Source organism: Megascapheus bottae, chromosome 32 (assembly GCF_031878675.1).
Source record: "Megascapheus bottae isolate mThoBot1 chromosome 32, mThoBot2.hap1, whole genome shotgun sequence".
Taxonomy (NCBI): domain Eukaryota; kingdom Metazoa; phylum Chordata; class Mammalia; order Rodentia; family Geomyidae; genus Megascapheus; species Megascapheus bottae.
Genome location: NC_143540.1, coordinates 2,354,414 through 2,374,486, shown reverse-complemented (window position 1 = coordinate 2,374,486; position 20,073 = coordinate 2,354,414). Strand labels below are relative to the sequence as shown.

The 20,073-nt window shown below is 40.6% G+C and overlaps 1 protein-coding gene across 1 annotated transcript in view; it reads right to left on the bottom strand.

Annotated features, from left to right (window-relative positions):
* Nucleotides 1–20,073, bottom strand: part of Xrn1 (5'-3' exoribonuclease 1) — a 53,378-nt gene that overhangs the window by 13,125 nt on the left and 20,180 nt on the right. The window contains exons 16-29 of the mRNA XM_090323359.1: nt 18,660–18,829; nt 16,896–17,016; nt 16,702–16,800; nt 15,490–15,593; nt 14,591–14,722; nt 13,835–13,997; nt 10,654–10,767; nt 8,109–8,207; nt 5,903–6,018; nt 5,265–5,411; nt 3,807–3,896; nt 2,969–3,104; nt 808–864; nt 404–536 (exon numbers count right to left, since the gene is read on the bottom strand). Of these exons, the coding sequence (XP_090179485.1) occupies nt 404–536; nt 808–864; nt 2,969–3,104; nt 3,807–3,896; nt 5,265–5,411; nt 5,903–6,018; nt 8,109–8,207; nt 10,654–10,767; nt 13,835–13,997; nt 14,591–14,722; nt 15,490–15,593; nt 16,702–16,800; nt 16,896–17,016; nt 18,660–18,829 (1,681 nt within the window). The remainder of the gene's footprint in view (nt 1–403; nt 537–807; nt 865–2,968; nt 3,105–3,806; nt 3,897–5,264; nt 5,412–5,902; nt 6,019–8,108; nt 8,208–10,653; nt 10,768–13,834; nt 13,998–14,590; nt 14,723–15,489; nt 15,594–16,701; nt 16,801–16,895; nt 17,017–18,659; nt 18,830–20,073) is intronic.

The window sequence follows — 20,073 nt, the reverse complement described above, 5'->3', positions numbered from 1 at the left end:
GTGCTGTGGCTCAAGTGGCAGAGAATTAGCCTTGAGCAAAAAGTGTCCAAGGATGGTGCTCAGGCCCTGTGAGTTCAAGCCCCAGGACTGGCAAAAGAAAAGAAAAGAAAAGAAAGGGAAATGGGGACCAAAACATGAGAAAGGGTATCAATGTGAAGTAGTGCACCTTCTATCTGGTGAATATCATGTAACCCTTCTATTAATTACAATAAAAATACATGAAAAAGAAAGAAACAGGAGTGCCTTAAGAGATAAATTCCCCAGAAAGGTAATCACAATCTTCAACTTATTAAAGATTTCTTATTTATTTTATTTATTTCACCTTGAACTGCAATCTTCCCAACCTCAGTCTATAGTCATGCAATATAAATACGGCTGAAGAGAGTAAGTATTGAGATATTACCCCCTTTAATTCCTATGATGGTGCCACGGAGGCCAACTGGAACTGAAAAATTCTCTCTCACATTTACAACACGGTCAAAGAGACGAAATTCTGCATCTCGATCAGGAATGACTCCATGTTGCTGTTCTAAAGGCTGAAAAGAAGAGACTTATTAATTACAATGAAAGGTTTTCCTGGTATCTTGAAAACTTTTTTGTTTTCTGACAGTGTCTTGCTAAATGGCTCAGATAGGCCTTGAACTCAGTGTGTAGCCCATGCTGGCCTTGAACTCTTGATTTTCATGCCTCAGATTTCTTGGTGCTGGTATGCAGCACCATGCCCAGCTTAAAATTATTTTTGTTCTTTTTATACTTTCAAAGTGAAAGCAACAACAAAGTGAAAACAACCCTTTCACAGGAACGTACCCTGTAGAGCAAATGGGGCTTCACCGTCACTCGCACCTTCTTGTTACTCTTTCTTTGCTGAGGAATGAACAAAACATTTAAAATATTACATTATAGTATTCAAGGATTGAGTTAAAAAATAATTGACAGTTTTGCAACTGCAGCAAGGAAAGATAAACATTTATACAATGCCTGCAGCTGACATTGTTACAAAGGAAAATTTCTGATGTACTAAGACAGAGAAAACTGCCAAGTTTTAGTACAGATTAATAATTTGTTGGTGGTGGTTGTGGGGCTTGAACTCGAGGCCTGGCACTGTCCCTGAGCTTTTCTAGCTAGTACTCTACCACTTTTGAGTCACAGCACCACTTGCAGCCTTTTCTATGTATGTGGAAATAAGAGTCTCACAGGATTTTCTACCTGGGCAGGTTTTGAACTGTGATCCTCAGTTCTCACCCTCCTGAGTAGCTAGGATAACCGGCGTAAGCCACCAAGGCACAGCGCAGGTTCATTTTTATGCTATGTCTAAGAAGCACCCCCTCCCCCCACCATGTGCTGGGGATCCAGCCCAGAGTCTGTGCATGTCCACCAAGCATTCCACTCCTCAGCTGCTCTGCAGCTCCTCGGTGAGTATGTCTGTGTGAAATGGTTATCAGTTCAAAATGTACCACCAACCTCAGTGTAAGGAACCCTCCCCTCCCAAAGGTACATCTCTAACACAAAGACTACAAAGGTCTCTTTTACAGTGTATGTCCATGCCATTCTATTAGAACGAGAGCTTATTTTCATTACAAAGAAAATGAAATGGTCAGCAAAGAAAAACGGTATAAAGTAATGACAATTAGAGGTCTTGTGACTACCTTCAAGAATTTAGCTGGCATTCATCTTTGCCTTTCTTGATGTTCAAATGTTGGCTAAGAAATGCTGAGAAAAGAGCTTTCTCCTGGTTTTCCTACCTGCTAGCTCTGTGAATTCATACTTCAAGCATCAGCTTCCTTCCATTTGTGAAATGAGAAGCCTGTTTTATCTAACAAGAATGCGCAAGTAACTTACGTGTACTACAACCCATCAACTATTACTCATGGTGTTCTGTTTTTGTTTTTGTTTTAAATTGAATTCTTACCTAATGGAAAAAAGGTAGTGATTTAACCATGTAAAGACCATTTTTCTTTGGAACCCAGCTTTTAGGGCTGCGCACAGTGGCTCATGCCTACAATGCTAGCTACTCAGCAAGCAGAGATTAGAAAGGATCAGACTGGGCAGTAAATTGGCAGGACTCTTCAAGACTCTCAACCAATAAAAAGCAATGCATGGCAGCGTTCACCTTGTTGTCCTAGCTATGTGGGGGGCTCGAGGGGAAAATCACAAGTTAAAACCAAGACAATGTTCACTACACTGAAACAAAAGAATATAAAAAAAAAAACATGAAAGGGCCGGGGATTTAGCCTAGTGGCAGAGTGCTTGCCTAGCATAGATGATTCCTCGGTACCACATACACAGAAAAAGCCAGAAGTAGCGTTGTGACTCAAGTGGTAGAGGTCTAGCTTGAGAAGCTCAAGGATACTGAGTTCCAGCCCTAGGACTGGCAAAAAAAAAAAAAAAAAAAAAAAAAAAAAAAGAGATACTTTTTTTTTTTTTTTGCCAGTCCTGGGCTTGAGCTCAGGGGCTGAGCACTGTCCTTGGACTTTTTCAAAGCTAGAGCTCTACCACTTGAGCCTCAGCACCATTTCCGGCTTTTTTTTCTATGTATGTGGTACAGAGGAATCGAACCCGGGTCTTTGTGCACGCAAGGCAAGCACTCTACCACTAGGCCAAACTCCTGGCCCCATAAACTGTATCTTTTAATGTAGTTTAAACAAGAAGGCATGGGTATTAATCTTATTTCTCAGTCACACATATTCTAACATGATTAGATTCACTAAATATTAATTCTTAAAATAGGGCATGCTACAGGTAATAAAACAAGTGGTATAGTTTTTGTATGATAAAATATATTTAGTTATTCAGATATACTAATGGCCAGAGAAGGATTAGAATATTTGTCAAAAAAACATTCATTTGTTAATTTGATTTAGTAAATACATTAGACAGTTGAAATATAAGTTAACTGCTCGTAAAATAATGAAAAGTCCATTTAATGTCAGCTTATCAATAACTGTGATTACTGAAAGTAAGTTAATACCTTGCACTTTTCAACTTCCTCCTCAATTTTCTCAACAATAGCTGCATCCAGAATTTGTAAATCGCAAGAAGAACGAGACAACGTACTGACAGGATGTCCTTTTAGCCAAGTAATAATTTCTTGGACTTTCTCAGCACTATAACAAAAACAATAATCATGTTTTTCATTTTAATAAAAACTTTTTTTTTTTTTTGCCAGTCCTGGGCTTGAGCTCAGGGCCTGAGCACTGTCCTTGGACTTTCTCAAGGCTAGAGCTCTACCACTTGAGCCTCAGCACCACTGCCGGCTTTTTTCTATGTATGTGGTACCGAGGAATCGAACCCGGGTCTTCATGCATGCTAGGCAAGCACTTTAACCACTAGGCCAAACTCCTGGCCTAAAAACTTTTTTTTTTTGGTTGGTCACGGAACTTGAACTCTGGGACTGGGCACTGCCCTGAGCTCTTCAGCTTAAGGTGACCACCCTACCCCAGGGCCTGGATGCTGTCCCTGAGCTCTTCAGCTCGAGGCCATCACCCTACTTGAGCCACAGCACCACTTCCCATTTTCTAGTGATTAATTGGAGATAAGAGTCTTACATTCTTTAGTGCCTGGGCTGGCTCTGAACTGGAATCCTCAGATCTCAGCCTCCTGAGTAGCTAGGATGACAGATGTGAGCCACTGCACACGGCTTTAATTAAAACTACGAGTGTTCAAAATTCTCATATAAACTTTCTGAGAACTATGAATTATAATTCATAAAACAAAAAAAAACCAATACAAAATAAAACAAAGCAGATTATATGAGAAACTCTTGATGAATTGGTTGCATCTACAATGGACCCCGGCATTGAACTTACCCATTCTCTTCTTCTCCAGGCCAAATATCATCCTCATAGAACACGTCCTCTTGGCTATTTTTGGCTATGTAACTAAATAGTTCTGGAGCTCTATAGAAACAAAAATATGGCTTTCTGTACAGATGGCTAAGTTCCTATAAAATTCCTATAAATCTGAATCTTCATGGTGATATTAATGTATTTTGAGGACTTATTATTATAATAGTATTTAAAATTAAAAAAAAATTTTTTTTTGCTTATGTAGTACTGAGGAATTGAACCCAGTGCCAGGCAAGCACTCTTCCCACTGAACCACATTCCCAGTCCCTATACTATTATTAAGGGATGTGACTACTAAGGAATAGCGGTTGTAAGATTATAAGCCATACTATTCTTTTTTCTTTTTTTGCCAGTCCTGGCTTGAACTCCAAGCATGTGCACTGTCTTTGGGCTGTCTTAATGCAGAGCTCTACCACTTGAGCCACAGTACCACTTCCAGCTTTTTTTTTTGGTGGGTCATGGAACTTGAACTCACCCTATCCTGGGCCAGGATATTGTCTCTGAGCTATTCAGCTCAAGGTTACGGCCCTACCCTTGAGCCAAGCCCATTTCCCATTTTTTAGAGGCTAACTGGAGATAAGAGTCTCAGGTTCTTTTGTGCCCTGGCTGGCTTTGAACCTTGATCTTCAGATCTCAGGCTCCTGAGTAGCTAGGATGACAGGTGGGGGCCACCAGCCCAGCAGCCATACTATTCTTTTTTTTTTTTTTTTTTTTGCCAGTCCTGGGCTTAAGCTCAGGGCCTGAGCATTGTCCTTGGGCTTTATCAAGGCCAGAGCTCTACCACTTGAGGCACAGCACCACTTTTGGCTTTTTCTAAGTATGTGGCACCCGGGTCTTCCTGCATGCTAGGCAAGCACTTTAACCACTAGGCCAAACTCCCGGCCCAAGTCATACTATTCTTATACCCTCAAAACCTTCCCAGGGGATGAGGGGGAAATCATTTCACTCATATACTTGTAAAATCTTCATGAGGGTGAACTCAAATTGAATTTGATGAGTCCCTTTCTGTAACCAAAGGTGAACATTTAAAGTGTGGATCAGAAGTGAACATCATTCTTCTAAGTAACTCAGCCTTATTTCCCTCTGAAACTCTTAATGAGCAAACCTAACCAGTGGCACACTAGGAGACTTGTGTGTGGCTCGTATCCCGCTAAGTACTCACAAAGGCTCCGTGTATTTACAGATGCCCTCCTTCATATCTCTAAGTTCTAGGCAGAGGAGCTTCTTTACTTCTCAAAAGTGTTCGTTCTCTCTTTCTCTCTCTCTTTCTCTATTTTTGTCTGTCACAGGGCTTGAACTTGTGGCCTGGGAGCTGTCCCTGCGCTCTTCTTCAGCTCAAGGGTAGAATTCTACTATTTGAGCACCACTTCCCCAATCTCCTAGCACGCCTTCGGTTCTGAGTGGATAAGCCCCCTTTACCTCTCTAAGTACTCGGCAAGGAGCTGCTCCGCTGCAGATGAATACATCCACTCGCTCCCAACTTTCTTGGTGTAGCCAGGAACCTCTTCATTTTTTTTGTTGAATTTGAGATTTAAACCCACATTTGCTTTATGGTCTCCATGGGGGCTAAAGTGAAACCACACACACACACACACACACACACACACACACACGTTTTAAAATTTGTATAAGCAAGAAAATGTTTTGTTTTCAATTCTTAGAAAAGCTTGCTTTTTGAATGTTCTACATTTATTTATGGTTATTTCCAATTAGAAGTAATTTAAAAAAAAAGAGGAAGGGCTTTAAAACCCAAGTTTAAAAAGGCATGCAAATAAATTATATAATTCTGAAAAAAAAGATATCAAAATGCAAGGAAATACATTATCGAGGCTCACACACACTCTGATACCTTTTTTCAAGGTTCAAGTTTTTAGCTGCTAAAAAAAGTCTCTCCAAGGATCTACAACATATGCCATTCAGATAAAAGGTGACCACCAGAATAATTTACGCACAATTTTAAAAGAAAACTCACAGCAATTAAGAGAAAAATACTTAAAGACTATGTATTGAAACTTTTTTTTTGCCACTTTAAGTAAATTTCTCTAACATAAACTTACTTTCTCCTAGATCCTCTTCCAATAAAAATACTTCCTGTAAACCTTGAAACAAGGTATCCACTCACTCCAAGGCGACTGGCCAACACATATCCTGGGTTGTACTTTATAGAATATTTCTTTAAATATAAAAAACAAAAAAGGTCAATTATGGAAATGTAAGTTTACAGTAAAAATCTGGAGATATTTAAGACAACACTAACCACTGGATTGTGGTAATGTAAGGATTCTTATTTGGATGCTGTGAACTTAAACATGGTTTCCCAGTAGTCTTTTTTTTTTTTTGGGTGGGGGGGCAGTCCTGGGGCTTGAACTCAGGGCCTGAGCACTGTCCTTGGACTTTCTCAAGGCTAGAGCTCTACCACTTGAGCCGCAGCACTACTTTCAGCTTTTCCTATGTATGTGGTACCATGAAATCGAACCCAGGGCTTCATGCGTGCTAGGTGAGCACTCTACTACTAGGCCACGCTCCCAGCCCGCTAGTCCATTTTTAACTGAATTAAGGTAAGTAACCTATGCAGAAAGGCCTTTTGCCCCTTGTAACTGAAAATGGAGGCTCTGAATTATTATAAAAGGCTTTATACAATATTGTATCACACCTGTAGGAACAGGGTAAGATAAGCAAAGTGCCTCTTATAACTTTGAAAATAACTCAAAATAAACACTATGGATCAATACCAGGTTTTCTGTGACTGTTTTCCCCCTAAAGATTTTCATTCTTTTCCCCCTTCGGTTTCTGTAGCGCTGGGAATAAACCCACACATTTGCCTGTGCTAGGCTAGATTTACAAAAATTCAAAAAAATTTATTATTAAATAATTGTACAAAGAGGTTCCAATTCCATAAGTCAGGTTATAAGTACAACAAATCTTGGTCAATGTCACCCTACCATCATTCTCCTCCTTTTAACCGTACACTGTCACTACCCTCAAGTTACATATATACATATATACATATATATATGTATATATGTATATATGTATATATGTATTTTTTTTTTGCCAGTCCTGGGCCTTGAACTCAGGGCCTGAGCACTGTCCTTGGACTTTCTCAAGGCTAGCACTCTACTACTGGAGCCACAGCACCATTTCCAGCCTTTTTATGTATATGTGGTACCAAGGAATCAAACCCAGGTCTTCGTGCATGCTAGGCAAGCACTCTACCACTAGGCCAAACTCCTGGCCCAAGTTACAAATTGTTCCACAATGAATATGCACTGAATCTAGTGACAACACTGGCTCTGGCTGCCTCCCTCCATTCCTGCACCTTTCTTCATGCCCAAATCCCAAAACAGCATTCGGTTTGATAAACTGTCCAGGGGGTGTCCAGTGGAGTCACACCTTTGCACGCCTCCTTCTCCTCCTTAGGCAGCTTGTGTTTAAATGCATGTTATTATGCATGCTTGTACTTTAGATCTAGCTTCCACGTATGAGAGAAAACATGAACCTTTTGTAAAATCATTTAACATGATTTTTTTTCTAAGTCCATCCATTTTCCTGCAAATGACATAATATAATTCTAACAGATGAGTAAAGTTGAATGCACGCACAAGATTTTCCTTTTTTTTTTTTTGCCAGTCCTGGGCTTGGGCTCAGGGCTTGAGCACTGTCCTTGGACTTTCTCAAGGGTAGCACTCTACCACTTGAGCCTCAGCACCACTTCCGGCTTTTCTGTATGTATGTGGTACCAAGGAATCGAACCCGGGTCTTCATGCATGCTAGGCAAGCACTTTAACCACTAGGCCAAACTCCCGGCCCGCACAAGATTTTCTTGATTCACTCATCTGCTGTAGGACATCTGGGCTATTTCTTTTTCTTTTTCTTTTTCTTTTTTGCCAGTCCTGGCCTTCAGCTCAGGGCATGAGCATTGTCCTTGCTTGGGCTTTCTCAAAGTCAGAGCTCTACCACTTGAGCCACAGCACCACTTCCGGCTTTTTTCTATGTATGTGGGACTGAGGAATCGAACCCGGGTCTTCATGCATGCTAGGCAAGCACTTTAACCACTAGGCCAAACTCCAGGTCCCATCTGGGCTCTTTCTATACCTTAGCTATGGTGTATATATAGTATGGCAAGGAAGATGGATGTGATTTATACACATTTTTGAGAGCAAGGATTCTAGGACTTTCTTCACATAAAACATGTGAAATACGCTTGAAGGATGTGATAAAAACCATGACTGCCAATGAAACAGCGCTGGCTGTGGCACTCACATGCTGGTTCTGCATGAGCGCGTCAAGGTTGGGCTCACATGGGATGCTGAAGACGACACGGATCCGACCCTCCGACATCACATCACCTGAGTCCTGCACCTTGGAGTGGAATAAACAAAATCGCAGTACGTTTTACTCGCTTTCGCAGCTTTTTGTTTTTCTATTTATTTCCATGGTTTCATTTCTAAAATAGAGCATGGCAATAAAATGAGGTATTCGAAATTCTCTTGGAATTTTTAAGTAAATGTAATATTATAAAATAGGAGTCATTCTTTTAAAAAATTAACATTTGATGGGCCGGGAGTTTGGCCTAGTGGTTAAAGTGCTTGCCTAGCATGCATGAAGACCCAGGTTTGATTCCTCGGTACCACATACATAGAAAAAAAAAAAGCCAGAAGTGGTGCTGAGGCTCAAGTGGTAGAGCTCTAGCCTTGAGAAAACCCAAGGACAGTGCTCAGGCCCTGAGCTCAAGCCCAGGACTGGCAAAAAAAAAAAAAAAAAAAAAATTAACATTTGCAAATAATTTCAAATTTTCAAAAGGTTATTAAAATAGTGCAAAGGAGACTTGACACCATTTACCTAGATTCACCTACTATGAACATTAAAAATAGGTTTTAATAGTTTTGTACTGTGTATATTATGTACTGTGTTCATACATAATGATGAACCAATATCCTCTAGAGTTAGAACTGTCCATTTTGTCCAATACAGACAGACCTGAGGATAAAATTTTTAGGGGTATTTCGGCCTTCCATAAAGTTTCCTCAGAGGTATGCTAATATTTAACTGAATTAAAACAACCCATACAGAAGGCCCATTTAAAATGCTTTTATCCTGGCTACTTAGGAGGCTGAGATCTAAGGATGGCAGCTCAAAGCCAGCCAGGGCACTGAGAGACTCTTATCTCTAATTAACCATTAGAAAATGGGAAGTGGGGCTGTGGCTCCAGGGGTAGGACGATAGCCTAGAGCTGAAGAGCTTCAACGATAGCGCCCAGGCCCGGAGTTCAAGCCCCATAACCCCCCCCCCCAAAAAAAGAAGCTATTATTTTTCTGAACCATTGGAGGAGATATTACATACACTATATACCTTACTTCTAAATATTTCAGTATTAATAAAACTCACTTATTATTTACTAATTTCCTAAGACTATTTTATTATAAAACTATAGTAGTCATTAAGCATATAAGTTTATACTGATAAATATCTTACTATGTAGCCTAGGCTGGCCTCCAACTCAAGATCCTCCTGCCTCAGACTCTGGAGGGCTGGGATTACAGGTGTATGCTGCCAAACCAGGCAAAAAAATCAGCTAATTTTTTTTTTTCCTCTCAGTGCCGGTCATTGAACCTAGGACCTTGTATGTGCTAGGCAAATACTCTACCAGTGAGCTATATCCATAGCCCCACTTCACTTTTGATATGCTGCTAGAAACAAGAACCATCTCTTCCCTATGATCTTAATCATCTCCATGGAATCTTGAATTTCCATTTTCCTTCAGTGATTTAATTATTCTAGTATTCATACTATCTCAGACTTGACCAGTCAGGAGACCTGAACCTCTTCCTGTGTTTCTGCTGTGTTCCCACTGCTCTTCTGAGCCCTTATTTCTACAACATTTTATGGATTCCTTGTCCTAGGACTATGAGCAGCCAACTGACTGAGATTACTCTTATGAGATATGATATTAGCAGTCAAAAGCTGGGTGTAGCCAGGCACAGTGGCTCACGCCTGTAATCCTAGCTACTCAGGAGCCTGAGATCTGAAGATCAAGGTTCAAAGCCAGCCCAGGCACAAAGGAACCTGACACTCTTATCTCCAGTTAACCTCTAGAAAATGGGAAGTGGGGCTTGGCTCAAGAGTAGGGCAGTAGCCTTGAGCTGAAGAGCTCAGGGACAGCTTCCAGGCCCAGAGTTCAAGACCCATGACCCACCAAAAAAATAAAAAATAAAAAAAATAATCTGAGTGCTACTGGTATTCACTGCTACTGGAAGGGGCCTTTGCTTCTTTATTTTTTCAATCAATGGACCTGGAAAATAGGCATGTACAGCTACACACATATATACTATACAGATGTATATGATTCTACAAACGTGTATTTTAGAAATCACAAATTCACACCAATACCTCCAAATCTGTTCCCACAGAAATTTTCTTATTTTCTCCCATTCCATAGTTGCACACACCTTTTTTTTGGTAGAACAGGATTTCTTCAAAGCATCTACAAATTTTAAATTCATTTAACTCTATAAGGTATCTAAAATAGTTTTAAAATTACTTTATCCTTAACACTATAATAAATAAATTTATTAGACTAGAGAACAGGTTTGAATTCTTTTGCCTGTCTCCTGACCTAAGCCGCTTACAAGGGAATACACAGAGCGCCTAAATAAATTCAAATAAATATTGTGTTTATAAGTTATATAAGTCAATTTTCTTGTATTTCTCTTTTGATATTCTATTTCACTTCATTAAGACAGGCTAAATAAATTTATCAACTTGATAACAGGAAGGAAATTTAGTTAGTAACAAAATTAAAACTCACTTCCCCAGTACAGCCATAGTAGGGAGTGCCCAGCATAAAGACCATACTTCTCACAGGAAACAAATCATCCAACGTTTTGATACTGGAGAAACGAGAGTCGAAAGCTCGGATATCCTATATAAAACAAAACATAAGCATAATTCATCAGGGCCAAATGTCTACAGATTGTACATCATGTTGATGCAGTCTGAAATGATCAAACCTCAACCATTTGCACATAATAATCACAGAAGAAAAAATGATCTACTTCTTATATGCCAGGCCCTCTTTGATAGGCTTATGCCAGTGAATTCTCAAGACATCCTACATAGCAGACTCTATTACTAACCACACTTTTTAGATGAAGAAATGATAGTACAGCCACATAGCAAAGCAGCCAACCCAGAAAAATCTATGCTCTATACTAGACTCCCCTTCCAATAAAATCATAGGATTCATGGGAGAGATAAATTTCAAGGACACATTTTTTCCCTATATGTGCATGCCTACCATGGAGTTTAATTTATAAATCAGGCACGGTAACAGTAAACTATGTGGATGTGCTCTTTCTCTGTCTTTCAAATGCACCCTGTTTTGTTCTTTGTGCTGAACGATAGGTATTCATTGTCAACTGTGGCCATTACTTACTTCTGCAGTATGAAGTGCAATACTGTCATGTTAGCAACATCTCCATGGTATTATGATTATTATTTTATGCTAGTACTGGGGCTTGAACTCAGAGCCTGTGTGCTGTCCGATAGCTTTTTTTGCCCCAAGCTGGCTTAAAATGGTGATTGTCACATCTCAGCCTCCTGAGAAGCTAGAATTACAGATGTGAAGTACTGGCATTAGGCATTGTGGGTCTTTTTTTAAATTTGCTTTAGTCTTTTAAATTAAGTTTTTACCTTGTGGCTGCTCTTAGCACCCTCACTGCCAGCATCAACACCCTTGCACTTTGAGTTCAATACCAAGTCAGCCAATGCTTATGAACACATGCACTGTCCTGACACCACAGCAGTCAAGCTGGTAACTGAGATGGGATTCAGGGCCTACAGTATAGGTAGCAAAAGCACACAGAATGGCTGGGAGTGTGGCTTGGTGGCAGAGAGCTTGCCTAGCATGCATGAAGCCCTGGGTTCCATTCCTCAGTACCACATACACAGAAAAAGCTGGAAATGGTACTGTGGCCCAAGTGGTATAGTGCTAGCTTTGACCAAAGAAAGCTCAGAGACAGTGCCCAGGACCTGAGTTCAAGCCCCAGGATCAGGAAAAGAAAAAAAAAAAAGCACACAGAACATAGACATGCAGGACAGACAGACAGAGGCTCACATCCCACATGGGGCAGCACTAGATGTCATCGCACTGGGGAAAAAATAAAAATATATGAATTGCCTAATTCTGCCATTTCCCATTGAGTATATTCTGATCTTGGTTTCTGCAGATAACTAAAACTGCAGAAGGCAAAACTTTGGATAAAGGGGAAACGGCTATGCTTGCAAAAAAAATGTATGCCCTTATATACCATATATAAGGGTATAAACAAAAGGCAAATGCCTACTGGAGATAAAGAGTCTCTTGGATGATTTATCTGCATAGACTACCCTTGAATCTTTATCCTCAGATCTCAGCTTCCAGACATTACTTAGAGATTTATTTTTTATTTATTGGTCAGGAACTATGGATTGAACACGTGCCCTTGCACTTGACTACTTGAGCTATGCCTTCAGCCTTTTTGTATGTGTGTACCTGTGTGTCAGAAGGCAAAATTTATTTTTACATGAGGGTGAGCCATCAGCCAAATTCTCGAAAGCAAGTACTTGTCCTCAGCCTTTAGACAAATTTTTTTTTTTTTTTTTGCCAGTCCTGGGCTTGAGCTCAGGGCCTGAGCACTGTCCTTGGACTTTCTCAAGGCTAGAATACTCTACCACTTGAGCCTCAGCACCACTTCCGGCTTTTTCTATATATGTGGTACAAAGGAATTGAACCTGGGTCTTCGTGTGTGCTAGGCAAGCACTTTAACCACTAGGCCAAACTCCTGGCCCCATTTTTTTTTTTTTTTTTTTTTTGCCAGTCCTGGACTTGAGCTCAGGGCCTGAGCACTGTCCTTGGACTTTCTCAAGGCTAGAGCTCTACCACTTGAGCCTCAGCACCACTTCCGGCTTTTTTCTATGTATGTGGTACCAAGGAATCAAACCCAGGTCTTCATGCATGCTAGGCAAGCACTTTAACCACTTGGCCAAACTCCTGGCCCTGACAATTTTTGTTTCAGAGCTAGGATCCCTTTCTTAGGCTGGCTTTGAACTTAAGATCTTCTGCCCCCATTTTCTCGGGAGCTAAAATATTGGGTATGCATCATTATGCAGGGCCATTTTTTTTTTTTTTTCTTTTGAGATCAGGCTCCAGGCTAGTTTCAAAACGTGAGATCTTCCTGTCTTAGCCTCCTGGGTGCTGGGAGGAAATATCAAATTAAGGTAAATATTTTTAAAGAATAGAATTTAGCCAGGCGTGGTGGCTCATGCCTGTAATCCTAGCTACTCAGGAGGCTAAGATCTGAGGATCGCAGTTCAAAGCCAGCCCAGAGTCTGTGAGACTCTTATCTCAATTAACCACTAGAAAACCAGAAGTGGCTCAAGGGGTAGGGCGGTAGCCTTGAATTGAAGGGCTCAGGGACAACACCCAGGCCCAGTGTTCAAGTCCTATGACCACCACCACCACCACCACCACCACCAACAACAAAGTCTCATAGTCTTTCTCGCCTAGGCTGGCTTTGGACGGCGTTTCTCAGATTTCAGCCTCCTGGGTTGCTAGAAGTCACCAATCACCCAACAAACCTATTTCATGCTTCCTTCTTTATTTGGGGTGCCAAGTGCCTATCATCAAATCCAGCTTCCGCTGAGAAAAATTTCTGTGAACGATTTTCCTTGGGCTGAGTTAAACTGTGACCTTTCCAGTTTCCTAAGAAGCTAAGATTACAAGACTGAGCCACCAAGCCCGGCTGGCAATTTTGTTTTAGAGATTAAATCATTAAAGTTCAGCTGCACACATAGCAGTGTCTGACTGGCATCAAGTAGGCCTCACAGGTGAATGTACCTCACAGCTAACTCACCACACACTGCTGGGATGTGTTCCCCTTGTGCAGAAGAAGAAATCGGAGTCTTTCATACAGTGCACACTCATGGACACAGACAGAAAGGAGCCTCACCTTAACAAGAGTTTGATAAACAAATGGAAGAACTTGTTTTGACCACTGTTTTTCTAGATGAACTTCACCATTTTGATTGACTTGATATTTACGTCCTGTAAGTAATTGAGCATACACAAGTGCAGATGTTTCATTTATTATTATTCCTTTCCTTCTCAGGTATCTAAGAGAAATAAGGAAAGTGAAAATATTTATGTATGAGTGCATATACCGTTTAGAATACTAGTCATTTTCTAAATTGCAATGCATAATCAAACACTTTAAATAAATATGCAAGCAGTTCTGTATACCTAACCTAATTACTAGACACGTCGTTCTGTTACCAGGGTAGAACTAACTGGATACTAGTATCAGATGCTGGAAAGCATACACAGGCTAAGAAATTATCACCAGGTCTTCATAGAGGTTTCCCGGTGAGGCATTTCAGTGACAAACTGAACAAGGCTAACTCTGCTCCTCTGGCTGTGTCATTTTACTATTTATTTGGGGGGGGGGGTGTCATGGGGCTTGAACTTTGCCTGGGCGCTATTCCTGAGCTCTTCAGCTCAAGGCTACCACCCTACTCTTGAGCCAAGCCCCACTTCCCTTTTCTAGAGGTTAATTGGAGATAAGAGTCTCAGGTCCTTTTGTGCCAGGCTGGCTTTGAACCTCCTTGATCCTCAGATCTCAAGCCTCCAGAGTAGCTAAGACACGGGGTGGGGAGGGGGGTAAGGGGGGGGAGGTGGGCTCAAGCTCAATTTTTTGTATGACACTCACTGGTCTGAAATGCCTTGTACTTCTTTAGTCCAGTTAGATTGTTCTTTATCTCCAAGGTGAATGACTTTAGATGGTGGAGGAGTTCTTCCCAAATAAACCTTTTGTGTTCCTGGAGGTTCTTCCAAGTAAAACCTTAATTAAAACAAAAATCATGTAATTCCTATTTTTTGCTTTAATTACAGTTCTAGCAGTGTGACCTTCAAAGTAAAAAACGAAAAGTATTATCAGAAACAGCAATATATTCACTAAATAATAAATTTGGACGTAAAACTACCAGGATATTAGGCAGAAAAAGAGAGGAAAAATGTAAGAATATATAATCTAAAATATCTTGAGCAGCATATAACAAACTGACAATAGTGGCTAAATTTCAAGTGTTATGATTAAAGAAGTTTCATTTTATATAAAACACAAATATTCAAATATAGAGTACAAATATTTTTTTTCTTCTCCCCTTTAGTCATGGTGCTTGAAATCTGTATGGGTGCTGTCCCTGAGCTCTTTTGCTCAAGGCTCTATCTCTCTGAGCCACAGCGCCACTTCCAGATTTCTGGAGTTAATTGGAAATAAGAGTCTCAAGAACTTACTTGCCCACTCTCACTTTGAACCGTGATCTTCAGATCTCAGCCTCTTGAATTACAGATGTGTGCCACCAGCGCCCAGTTACAAATATTCTCACAACAATTTCATCAGTTAAAAAAAAAAATGAGTGTGCAGTGGCTCATGCCTGTAATCCTAGCTACTCAGTAAGCCCCCACACTAAAGACCAGGAGACTCTTACCTCTAATCACCAGAAAATAGGTCCAGAGTTCAAGCCCAGCAACCAACAACAACAACATAAAATGAGTAAGTCATTAAATAGCAAAGTAAATTTAGAGAAATTTGAAATCCAGTCTTACTTAGTTTCGCCATCTGATACAGCCACAACTCTAGCTTCTTCAAGATGAGGCCAATTAACAAAGACAGACTTTCCAAGCACTGATGAAGCTACATTTTCTATACTCTAAAAGTAAAAGCAGAAAAGTCATTCATGTTTTAGGTCCACGCAAAATTTCCCAATGTGATTTAAGTTTCTGAAGTTATAAATAGGATGAGTCAAAGTAATTAGGTTACACAATTCAATTCACATATAATATGTGAGACTGTCCTAATTAGGGTGATATTATCTTGAGTAGTTTTCTGATAAATAAGGAAAATGATGAAGGTCAGAGTTCATGTATAAAAAAAGACTCTTGTTTCATATATTAAGAGAAAGGATGTCATTTCTTTCTGTGGCAAGTATAACAAAATGAACATTTAATTAGGAACACGGGTCCATGTTTGTGCTTGCTTTATAGCTACAGCATCTGGGGGAAAAAATTACTCAGTTCCACAGATTGTTTTGGGGTTTATTTTTGGCTAGTCTTGGGGCTTAAACTCGGTCTGGGCACTGTCCTTGGACACTCTTTGCTCAAGGCTAGCGCTCTGCCACTTGAGCCAAAGCACCACTTCCGACTTTTTCTGTGTATGTGATATGGAGGAATTGAATCTAGGGCTTTGTGCATGCTAGGTGAGCACTCCACCACTAGGCTATACTCCCAGTCTTGAATTTCTTTCTTTTTTCTTTTTTGTTGGTCATGGGGCTTGAACTCTGGGCCTGGGTGCTCTTCCTGAGCTCTTCAGATCAAGGCTAGCACTCTACCACTTTGTGCTATAGCACCATTTCCCCTTTTCTGGTGGTAGTGAATTAGAAATAAGAGTCTCAAGGTCTTTCAAGTCCGGGCTGGCTTTGAACCTGGATCCTCAGATCCCAGGGTCCTGAGTAGCTGAGCCACTGCACCTGGCTACCTACACCTTTTTGACTCAGGTCTTTAACAGCACCTCAAGCCCAGCGCTCTGCCGGGAGTCTGCACTTAACCTCTGCATGTAACAGTTCTCTTTCCAAAGTTTTACTCACTGAGCTTCAATTATAAAGGTTCTTAAACTGCTATCTATCTAGTCTGTGGGTTAATTTTTCTCTGCTGAAAAATGCAGTTACAGCAGTTATGCATTTATACCTCTGTTAAACACACTGGTAGACACAAACGTTTTATACTACTAAACACATGATAAATGAATGGCAAAGTACTTACAGGTTCATCTGATTCTGCATTCACTAAGATTTCCAACATCATGTTTTCTCCACGACTGCTTTGCTGGAATACCTGAACACCACTTTTCTTCAAGAAAAACTATGAAAGAATTCAAAGAATTAATCATAATTCTTTCTCCATAATCACTTCATACTTAATAAGATGAAAACGTTCTGACTTAAATAGCCACTGACTTTATGCTTGATGTGTTTCAGAGTAGGGAATCCACAGAAATATAATGCCTTCTGGTCAACATTGGTTATTTTGTTCTTGCTTATGTCTATACGCCAAGCATCTAAAGATATGATTTCATACCTAGAAAATAAATCAAAATGTTTAATTCAAAATTTCAGACTTTTTTTTTTGGTCTGGTGGGGCTTGAACTCAGGACCTGGGTGTTCTTTCTGAGCTTTTTCACTCAAGGCTAGTGCTCTACTTTGAGCCACAGGTCCACTTCCAGTTTTCTGGAGGTTAATTGGATGTAAGAGTCTCAGACTTCTTACTCAGGCTGGCTTTGAACCACAAACCTCAGATCTCACCCTCGTGAGTAGTTAGGATTTACAGGTGTAAGCCACCAGAACCCAGACAAATTTTCAGACTTTCAAGCAATTAGTTACTTTTTTTTTTTTTTTTAAAGTGTTGCCCTTTTGGTTTGAATTCAGTGCCTGGGCACTGTCCTTGAGCTTTTTTTGTGTTCACAGTTAGCAAGGTTAGCATTCTACTTAAGCTACAACTTCATTTCCTATCCTTGCTTTTAAGGAAAGGAATGAGCAAGGCACACTGGTACATGTATGTGATCCCAGCACTAAGGAGATACATGCAGATAGATCAAGAATTCACAGTAAGTCCTGGTTACATAGGGAGTTCTAGGCTAGCCAGAGGGGAAGCTCTTGTCTTAAGCAAAATCCCCAAACAGCCAAGTGCCAGTTGCTCATGCCTTGCAATCCTGGCTACTCAGGAAGCTGAGATCTAGATCCCAGTTTGAAGCCAGCCCTGGCAGGAAAGTCCATGAGGCTCTTCTCTGCAATTAACTACTCAGAAAAAGCCAGGAAGGCCCAGGGAGAATGCACAGGCCTGAGGTCGAGCCCAGGACTGACAAAAAGGAAAAAAGAAAAAACTACATGTGAAGGCAAACACCGAGGGGCTCTTTTAGTTCTTTTGCCTTTCCAGGTGGGTGGCTAGTAATGTAAGTGGCTGAGGTACAGCATCTCAGATTCATGCTGGGAATACAGACATCAGCAATGAACATAAAGAGTGCAAAACAAACCTTGTTTGGCATGAGATAAAGTCGAAAGATATACAGTACTGAGAAAACCAAACAAACAAAATCCACTGTAACACAGGAAAGAGAACCCATACAGACCCAATGGTAAGATGCTATGATCTTTAATAAGTTATACATTCCTTTGTTTTATTTTTATTTGTGTCACTACTTGGGTTTGAACTCAAGACCTGGGCTCTATCCCTGAGCTTTTCTGCTCAAGGCTGGCACTCAACCACTTGAGCCACTCTATCACTAGGCTACACTCCCAGCCCTTTAAAAAATTTGAGACCAGGGCTGGGAGTTGGGCCTAGTGGTTAAAGTGCTTGCCTAGCATGCATGAAGACCCGGGTTCGATTCCTTGGTACCACATACATACAAAAAAACTGGAAGTGGTGCTGAGGCTCAAGTGGTAGAGCTCTAGCCTTGAGAAAGTCCAAGGACAGTGCTCAGGCCCTGAGCTCAAGCCCAGGACTGGCAAAAAACAAAAAACAAAACAAAACAAAAATTTGAACCAGTCTGAGTTATATCACCCAAAATGGCCTTGAAGAAATGGGCTCGGATGATCCTGAACAGCTAGGTAACAGCTCAAGTCACCACACCCAGTTCACGAGCTCACTGATCCCACCACAACTAGCTCTAATCCTCCTGAGACACATGAAAATAGAGAGGAGGCTCTTTCCTTGTGGACAATTACCTTGCACAACATCGTTCTATATCAGGGAACTTTTCTGGCCATGGAGAAGAATAGGTGAATTCTGTGTCTTTATCATACCAACACATTAGACATTCACTATGTTGGTTTCTTTTCCTTTCTTCCTTCTTGAGTGAATGGTTACATGTTTCCATAGCTTCCAATAATCGCCTCTGAACATAAATGAAGAAATAAAAGTATAAAAATCCTCTAGTCTCAACATACAGAATAACTGTCTTCCCTTCACAAACATTATATCTACTTCTGTAGAGATTTTTTTTTTTTTTTTTTTTTTTTTTTTTTGCCAGTCCTGGGCTTAAGCTCAGGGCCTGAGCACTGTCCTTGGATTTTACTCAAGGCTAGAACTCTACCACTTGAGCCTCAGCACCACTTCTGGCATTTTCCTAAGTATGTGGTACCAAGGAATAGAACCTGGGCCTTCATGCATGCTACGCAAGCCCTCTACCACTAGGCCAAACTCCCGGCCCCTTCTGTAGAGATTTTTAAATCTTAGCTACTAAAATTCTTTCATTTTATCACATGAAAAGTTAACATTTTTTACAGCTTCAAAAGTGTCTGGAATACTGCGATCTTTGCACATTCTTCTAAAGCAATTAACCCAACAGCAGCCACTATCACACAGATTAGAGCAGAGAATAAAACTTTAAAATGAAGCAGAATCCCAGTGGCTCATGCCTATAATTCTAGCGACTCAGGAGATCGAGATCTGAGGATCACAGTTTGAAGTCAGCTTGGGTAGGAAATTCCATGAGTCTTATCTCCAATTAACCACAAAAATCCAGAAGGGGAGTGACAGAGTGGTAGCCTTTAGCATAAAAGTTCAGGGACAGCATTCAGACCCAGAGTTCAAGCTCTAGGACTGGCAAAAACAAACCGAAATAAAACAAAACAAAACTTCACAACAAATCTGTTATAATTCATATAGCCTTAATCACTTACATTAAAAATTCTGCAGTGATAGAGTGATGTTCATCTTTTTTGTGTGTGGGTCATGGGGCTTGAATTCGGCCTGGGTGCTGTCCCTGAGCTCTTCAGTTCAAGACTACCGCCCTACTCTTGAGCCAAGCCCCACTTCCTGTTTTCGAGAGGTTAAATGGAGATAAGAGTCTCAGGTTCTTTAGCACCCGGGTTGGCCTTGAACCTCGTTCCTCAGATCTCAGGCTCCTGAGTAGCTAGGATTACAGGCGTGAGCCACCACGCCCGGCTAATGTCCATCTTTTCAAATTTACTTACACATTTAATGAATGTCATCAGAATTTTAATCATATATACATAATTTATAAAATATATTAAATAAGTGTTAAATACATCATGTACATATATATGTATATACACTTAAAAGGAACCAAATCAGGCCAGGAGTTTGGCCTAGTTGGTAGAGTGCTTGCCTAGCATA